Source organism: Vulpes lagopus, chromosome 8 (genome assembly GCF_018345385.1).
Source record: "Vulpes lagopus strain Blue_001 chromosome 8, ASM1834538v1, whole genome shotgun sequence".
NCBI lineage: Eukaryota > Metazoa > Chordata > Mammalia > Carnivora > Canidae > Vulpes > Vulpes lagopus.
The window spans coordinates 56,394,038-56,402,934 of record NC_054831.1 but is presented as its reverse complement, the minus strand read 5'-3'; the positions used below and the strand labels follow the sequence as shown (position 1 = coordinate 56,402,934).

At 39.2% G+C, this 8,897-nt stretch overlaps 1 protein-coding gene across 1 annotated transcript; it reads right to left on the bottom strand.

Moving 5' to 3' along the window:
* Positions 1 to 2,902: 2,902 nt before the first annotated feature.
* PTCHD3 (patched domain containing 3) lies at positions 2,903 to 5,400 on the bottom strand. Its single transcript, XM_041767465.1, is given in 5 exon segments — positions 2,903 to 3,028; positions 4,158 to 4,670; positions 4,672 to 4,853; positions 4,856 to 4,978; positions 5,232 to 5,400. Coding segments are annotated over 5 exon segments (1,113 nt in total).
* Positions 5,401 to 8,897: the final 3,497 nt, after the last annotated feature.

The following is an 8,897-nucleotide window of genomic DNA, read 5'->3' as shown; positions in this document are numbered from 1 at the left end:
ACTCAACCCAACAATAGCAGAATATACATTATTCTCAAGTGCACATGAAACATTCTGTTGAATAGATCATGTGTTAGGTTACAAAACAGGTCTGAAAATGTAAAAATATTGAAATTACAAGTATCTTTTCAACCAACAATGGAATGAAGCTTCAAATTAATAATAGAGGGAAAACTGGATAATTCAAAATATATGGAAATTAAACAACTCACTATTAAATAACTAATGGGCCAAAGAATAAATCACATAGGGAATTAGAAAATACTTAGCTACAGATGAAAGCAAATACACAGCATACCCTAACTTATGGGATGTAGCAACACCAGTGCTCACAGATAAATTCATACTACATTAAAAAAGAAAAAAGTTCTTAAATCACCTTATGCTACTAGACATCTTGTAGAAATAGAAACAAAACAAAACAAAACCCAAAGCTAACAGAAGGAAGGAAATGAAAAGATCAGAATAGAGAAAAATAAAATTGAGAATAAAAAACAATGGAGAACCAGTAAAACTAAAAGTTGGTTATTTTAAAAAATCAGCAAATTGACAAACCTTCATCTAGAGTGACAAAGAAAAAAGAAGATACAAATAACTAAATCAGATATGAAAGTGAAGACATTACTACTGACCTTAGAGAACTTGAAAGGATTATTTAAAAAATACTATAGACAACTTACACCAACAAATTAGATAACCTAGATGAAATGCACAAATTTCTAGAAACATACAAATGACCTAAACTGACTCAAGATAAAACAGAAAATCTTGACATGTAACAAGTGAAAAGATTGAATCAGAAACCTCCCAACAAAGAAAAGTCCAAGACCAGATGGCTTCACTGGTAAATTTTACTAAACACAAAAGGACAATTATCACCAATCCTTCTGTAATCCTTCCAAAAAATTGAAAAGGAAGGAATACTTCCTAACTCATTCTATGAGGCCAGCATTACAGTAATACCAATTCCAGACAAACACTAAAAGAAGAAAACTACAAATCAATATCTCTTTTGAATATGGATGCAAATATCCTTAATAAAATTCTAGCAAAGCCAATTCAATAGCACATCGAAGGGATCATGAACAAGTGGGATTTATTCCAGGAATGCGAGAATGAGTCAACATGGGAAAAACAATCAATGTAATATAGCACCCTAATAGAACAAAAGTTTAAAAACCACACGATCATCTCCGTAGATGCAGAAAAGGCATTTGACAAGATCCAATACCCATATGATAAAAACACTAAAAAAACAAGGAATAGAAGGTAACTTCCTCAAAATGATAGGGGCATTTATGAAAACTGCATGGCTAATGTTATACTCAATAGTGAAAGACAAAGATTTCCCTCTAAAATTGGGAACAAGATAAAGATGCCCACCTTCACCAATGGCATTCAACACTGAAGTAGAAGTGCTAGCCAGATAAATTAGATAAGAAATAGAAATAAAAGGAATTCTATTCCTTTTTACAGATTACATGATTCTATCCATGAATGTTCCAAAGAATCCACAATAAAACTAATAGTTAATAAACAAATTGAGCAAAGCTGCTCAAGATCAACACAGAAAAATCAGTTGTGTTTCTATCTATGTGCAATAAACAAAAAATGAAAGAAAGCAATTCCACTTAAATAGTGTCTAAAAGAATAAAATACTTAGAAATAAATTTAACCAAAGAGGTGAAAGACTTTTTTTTTAAAGGTTTATTTCTCTATTTGAGAGAGAGAGAGAGAGAGAGAGAAAGAGAGAAGAGAGCATGGGGTGGCAGGGAGAGAGAGAGAGAGGGAGAGAGAGAATCTTAAGCAAGTGCCATGCCTAGCACTGAGCCCAATTTGGTGCTTGATCTACGACCCTGAGAATGACCGTGACCTGAGCTGAAACTAAGTGCTGGACACTCAACCAACTGATCCACCCAGGCACCCCTACAAATCATATATTTGATAAGGGTTTAATATCCAAAACACACAAAACTCATCAATAACAGGACTCAACAACAAAAAAGACAAAGAACCCAATTAAAAAATGGGCAAAGGACTTACATAGACTTCTCTCCAAAGAAGATGGGCAAATGGCCAATAAGCACAGGAAAAGACCCTCAACATTATTAGTTGAGTACTTTGCCACTACTTTGCCATTGCTAAGATGGCTTTAATCAATAAAACAAAAAGTAACAAGTGTTGGTGAGGATGTGGAGAAACTGGAACCCTTATACATTGCTTGGTAAGATATAAAATGAGGTAGCCTTCATGGAAAGCAGTGTGGCGGTTCTTCAAAGAACTAAAAACAGAATTATCATATAACTCACCAATTCAACTCCTATGTATATATTAAAAATAATTGAAAATAGGAGCTCAAACAAATATTTGTACACCAGTATTCATTGTAACATTATTCACAATAGCCAAAAGGAGGAAACATTCCAAGTGTCCATCAACAGATAACTGAATAAACAGTGCTGTATGTATATATGTATATATATATGATGAAATATTAGTCATAAAAAGGAATGTTTTTATACATGCTACATCATAGTTGAACCTTGAAAACATTAGGCTAAGTGAAATAAGCCAGTCACTAAAGAACAAATATTGTATGATTCCACTTATAGAAATCTCTAGAATAGGCAAATTCATAGGGATAAAAAGTAGAGAAAGGTTAACTGGGACTGGGAGGGATGCCATGGAGGGTTACTGCCTAATGCTTATACAAATTCTGTTTGGGGTGATGGAAAATATTTAGAAACAGATAGTTGTGATGGCTGCACAGCAGCGTGAATGTAATTGATACCACTGAATTGTACACTTAAAAATGATTGAAATGGCATATTCTATATCTTTTTTATGTATTTTACCACACACAAATATTATTTAAAAAGAGTTAAAAACCAATAAAACTGTTTTACTTGTAGCATGATGTGATTGCAAATAATATGATTAGAAGGTATGCTGCATGAAACAAGGGGATCACTGTCACAGAGGTTGCTTCAAACTCCAGTTGTCTAGAAAGTGATGTAAAGTAGACCATCTGCCAAAAAAATATACTCCAATAAGTAACTTTTAATTCCAATATGTGTGTGTGAGTTACAAACACTATTGAAATGCTATCGCTTATTGATTGAAATGTTAAAATTTAGTAAAAGATCAAAGTAAGTGAATTATGACTTTAGAATAAAGACGATAATATGGATTTGCTTTTTCCCACAAATCTGGCCTGCTTTCCAGTTTCTTGCAAAAACCCAAAGTTGAAAACTCCTGAGTTCTCAGTTCCTCAGAACTCAAAATCTGAGTTCTATATAAGACTATGAATCATTAATAACTACAGAAATTGTCACTTTTTCTAAGTTTTTATTAGGCTGTTGTCTATTTAATTGCATTGATATTTCAGAAAGATCTGGAGTTCAAGGGCTTTTTTTCTAGTAGTTGTCTCACTTTGACCAGGCTTACTCACAAGTATTAGTAGGCTTGCTGGCCCAACAATTACAGAGTAGCTAGAGTGTACCTGGCACTATGCTATAACTTACTTGGAAAATGCTGAGCTAGTTATCTTTTCAAAGACACCATGGAGCTACTGCTTAAAGGTTAGTTTCTGCATTTTTTAAAAAAATATTTTATTTATTTATTCATGAGAGACACAGGGAGAGAGACAGAGACACAGGCAGAGGGAGAAGCAGGCTCCCTGCGGGGAGCCTTGTATGGACTCCATCCAGGGACCCTGGGATCATGATCTGATCTGCCAAAGGCAGATGCTCAATCACTGAGCCACTCAGGTGTCTATGTTTTTGCATCTTAGTGAACTTCAAACTAGTTTTAGGAGGCTCCCCCAAACAGCAAAGACTTTAACAAAGAGTAGGAATTTCAACATAATTTGAGTAGAAAACCTGATAGTCGATGCCTGTACCGAACACACCGGCCTTGAGGATGTGGGATTTGTGTTTTCCACCAGATTATTACTAAGGAGTTAAGATTTGTGGCATCCTTTGATGTGTGAGATTAAGGAAATTGGATTAAGTACCGAATGGAATAGAGCACTCCGTGCTTCAGGTCAAGGGCTCCACCGAATTATCAGGGAGTGCCACTGCTATGGTCCTCAGAAAAAGTGTTATTATCCCTCCTACGTTTCCCTGGCCTCCCTATAAAACCCAGCCACCAGGTACCTGGATCTTCTTAGAGGCCAAACTCTTTTCAATGTTGGTAGATTGGTTCAGGAAATGGATCAACCACATCTTGCTAAGCTCATTGTCCTTCACATTCTCAGTTTTCAGGTAGTACAGTAGCCGCATGGCTTTGGCTTTCACGAGTAATTGGTTCCTTCCCCTCCTCTTGCCTAAAAAGGTTCCTTCCATGGTGCCCGCCAGGTAGTGGAGCTGACCCGATAGGTTGAAGAGCGGGAAAGTGATGTTTGTCAGGTCGAGGTCCTGGTTCATGCGCCAGGCGGACAGGAGGGGGTTGGAGGGCACGCAGGCACCCTGGTATTTAGCGCACACCCGATCATAGCCAATCTGGGTCCCGTTTTCCTTGGCCACATACAGATCCTGCACCACAGTGTCCAATGTACTAATTTCTTCTAAGATTTCTTGTTGCAGCAGCGAGGCAGTGCCGGAAACCACTAGGATGGAGACAAAATTGACCCCGGTGCTCTTCCTGGAGTTGGAGAATCTGTAAGAGTCAGTTGGTGGTGAAATGCCCCTGCACAAAGCGCTGCTCAGCCGTGGCCAGGCTCCCCATGGGGGTGTACTGCTCCTCGAGGTTTTCTTCAGTATCGCTGGGCAAGTAAGGCAAGCCTGTGCCCAGAGCGGCCGTCAGCAGCATGGGCACCAGCAGGAAGATCCAGGGCTGCGAGCCCACCTCCTCCCCAGCCTTCCGAAGGCGCGGCTGAGGGGCACCTCCAGGCAGTCGGTGTGGCGGCGGGGGCTCGCTGACAGCTGCCTTTCCGACGGGGAGGCCGGCGGACTTGGACGCTCCGCACTGTCCCCGACTGTGGAGGGGATGCCTCGAGGAGCCCTGTGCGCTCTCCCGAAGCCCAGTCAAGCTTGGGTTCCTGTCCCTGACTTGGCTTGGAGGCGGGGAGCGGCTCTCCCCGGACCCCGCGCCCACGTCCCGCGGCGTCCCGGTGTCGGCCCGGGATGGGCCTCGGCTTCCCGCCTGGCCTCAGGCTGCGGCTCCGGCTTCTCTGCCCTGGCCTCGGGCTCCCCCTTCGCCTCCATCTCGCGCCAGGCGTCGGGCGCAACCTTGGAGAGATTGAGGCTCATTTCCGGGAGGGAAAGGCAAGGTGTTCAAACTGGGCAGCAGGTCGGGAAGCAGCCGCTGGCCGGAGCGCCCAACTCCTCCCCCCGCCCGTTGGCTGGAGAAGCCCAAGACTGCGGCTGCTGGCGCGAGGCCAGGGGGGCTTGGGGGCATGCGTTTGACCCACAGCCCGAGCAGCCCAACTTGTCTGTGGCGTGCCTCTCCTCTCCCAAGCTTAGTTTCAAACAGAAACACTTCTTCTTCTTTTCTTTTCTTTTTTTTTTTAAGATTTTATGTATTTATTCATGATAGACAGAGAGAGAGAGAGAGAGGCAGAGACACAGGCAGAGGGAGAAGCGGGCTCCATGACGGGAGCCTGATGTGGGACTCGATCCCCGGACTCCAGGATCACGCCCTGGGACAAAGGCGGGCGCTGAACCGCTGAGCCACCCAGGGATCCCCAGAAACACTTTTTAATGCTGCGTGAGATGTGTGCCCTTTCTACAAGACTTACATATTTTTATTGGGGGGAATTCGACTTGTCACCCCACCCCCCGCCCCCGACACACACATGCTAATCTTTCCGGAGACCATCCAGTATCACACTTCTTGGGTAAGGTGAACCTGGTACACTTTATTATATTTTATTAACTACAAACGTAACAGATACATTCTCTTTGTAGAAAGTCAGAAGTAAGTGTGTAGAATGAAAAGTGAGGATAAGTTTATCTTTGGTCTGTTCCACAGCTCCCAGGATGGAGGGACCGCTGGGTTCATGTCACCTTTTTAATGGAAATCCTCGCCTACCTTTTAACATGCAGGTAACTGAAAGGCAGGTGGAGAGAGGTTCCTAGAGTTATGAAAATTGTTTGCCATGTTTGCCATGGTTGGCAGTTACTTAACATGAATAGTGATTGTGTTTTTATGTGGGTAGATAGAGAATGTTAATGAAATCTCCAGACTGCAAGAGTACCAAGTCCAAGAGTATAAGGGAGGTATCTTCAACAGCATTTTAGAGGAGAAACAAATAGGTGATTTCGTTAAGTTGGCTTTCCAGAAAGTCATTGTTTAAGAGTGGCCTTAATAACCACAAGGTGGCACCCGTTTTCTATTTTAAAAGTTTTGGTCAGTGGGCCTGAGGATTCCTTTTCTCCTTTATCTGCATGTTGCAAGTTCTAGTTACATGCTGCGTTTATTGTTGGGGTGCTATAAATCTAGTGGCATCTGTAGCACATTTAAATGGAGGAACTGATTTGGGAATTCTATTTGCCAAACTGTATCTACCTTATAAAGAGAAGGGCTCAGCTGGCCTCCTAAGATTTTAGGATGAAATGTTAGAGGGAGGGTGATCACAGATACTCTGTAATGTTCAAAACCAAACACAGGACCTCTTAGTGCCCATCTTTATGGTATTTCTTTAGCACAACATCAGCATTTTTTTTAATCTCAAAATACAACCACTAAATTTCTACAATTGCTCATAAATCAGCCACTGTGAAGTACTAAACTCTTTACAAAAATATGTGCCTCGGGATTTGATTTTATCTAGTTTCTTCATTCTAGATGATTGATTCTAGATTATTTTATTTTACTATTCTAGTTATCTAGATTACTAATGTTTGTATGGGTTTAGAATGTCAATAAAAAATACCACTATTAAGTATTTTCCACCAGTTTCCATAAAAGGAATTTGGCATTTTTAAAATGAGCTCATCTGCTATTTTTGAGTTGTGAAACCCTTTCATATTTGTTTCAGAACTCCAGACTACTCCGTGCAGCTGTAACATGGCTGAGAAGTGACTTGTCTGTCCTAAGTGATATGTCTCTTAAGTCCTTTCAATGCAGACAACCCTCTGGCCTTTAATCTGAGAATGGTGTCTACTTTGTCAGGATAGGATTCTCCATACTCTAGAAAATGCCTTCTGGATGAGAAGGGGGTGGTGGGTATTGGGAATTCAAGAATATAGTGTAAAACTTAAAATTTTATCTAGTCTGCTTCTTATCCACCTTCAGTCTAGATAAAATGAATCAGACAAAAACATTACCTTTTCTTCATCTCTCATCACTATATAGATTCCATTTCCTTCTATTCCCCAGCTCTTCTTTGGCAGCCCCCATGACCCATTTTTTTCTCTTGCCCCCGTTTCTTCTTTTCTAAGTCCCATTCTCTCAGGTTAGCCAAAGTCAGTTTGGCATAAATTAAGGGCAATTGCCCATTATTTTAAATGTTTTATTAATTTTTTTTGCCCATTTTTATTTACAAGATGTTTCTCTTTTAGCTGTTAGTTACATGATAGTCTGTTTCCAACACTTGACTATGTGCTTCTTAGAGACAAGGACTGCATCTTATTCATCCCTGCATTTGATACTCAGAGGACACTCTAATGTTAGTCATAACTTAGGTGGTCCTGCTTGTCTTTCCACAGCTCTAGGAATTATATCACTCAAATATGGCAGACATAATGGCTGAAATATATTCCATGCATCTTGTAGGGTCTGCTCAGATGCCTGTGTTCTAAGTGAGACACCAGGTACCAACCTGGTAACCATCAGTTTGTTCTGATAGTTAAAAGTCTGTTTCTTGATTACTCTCTCTCTCTCTCTCTCTCTCTCTCTCTCTCTCTCTCTCTTTTCTTCCTTTGCTGGTCTGTTTTCTTTCTAAAATTCTACATATAAGTGAAGTCATATGGTATTTGTCTTTCTCTGGCTGACTTATTTTGCTTTGCCTAGCATTGTACTCTCTAGATCCATCCATGTCATTGCAAATGGCAAGATTTCATTCTGTTTTTTACAACTGAATCATATTCCATTATAAATAACATTCCATTATATATAATATTTCATTTCATGTATATATGGACACTTGGTCTGCTTCTGTATTTTCGCTATTGTAAATAATACTGCAATAAGCATAGGGGTGCATGTATCCGTTTGAATTAGTGCTTTTGTATTATTTGGGTGAATATTCAGTAGTGTAATTACTAGATCATAGTAATGAATTTGGGTGTTTTCCTTCCCTTTCTATTTTTGGGAATAGTTTGAGAAGAATAGGCATTAAGTCTTCCTTAAATGTTTGGTAGAATTTGCCGGTGAAGCTGTCTGGTCCTGGGCTTTTGTTTTTTGGGAATTCTCTCCTGTGACTTATCTGGGTCTAGTTCCTTTAAGAGATGGAAATTTTTAACAACCAATTAAATGTATTTGGTAGTATAAGGTGAATCAGCTGTTAAATTTCTTCTTAAGCCAACTTGATAATTTTTCTAAAAATGTGTTTATGTCACTAATTTTTAAATTGCCAGAACATTTTCATGTATTTTTTAAAATAAAAAAAAGACTATTTTTTATCTGTACTTATGACCCTTTTCCATTCCTACTGTTAATTTGTGTTTACTTTTTTCCTTAGGAAGGCTTTTAAAGCACTTTTTAAAAAAATTTACTATTTTAAGAGAAGGTTTTGATTCTGCAGTTTAACTCTACCTTAAAATTCTCCTGCCTCTATCATGAATAAACAAATAATAAATAAATAAATAAATAAATAAATAAATAAATAAATAAATAAATAAATTTTAAAAATCTAGTTCATTTACATTCAAAGTAAGTATTGATAGATATGTATTGATTGCATTTTGTTACTTGTTTTGTGATTGTTTCTATAGATTTTCTTTGATGTTTTC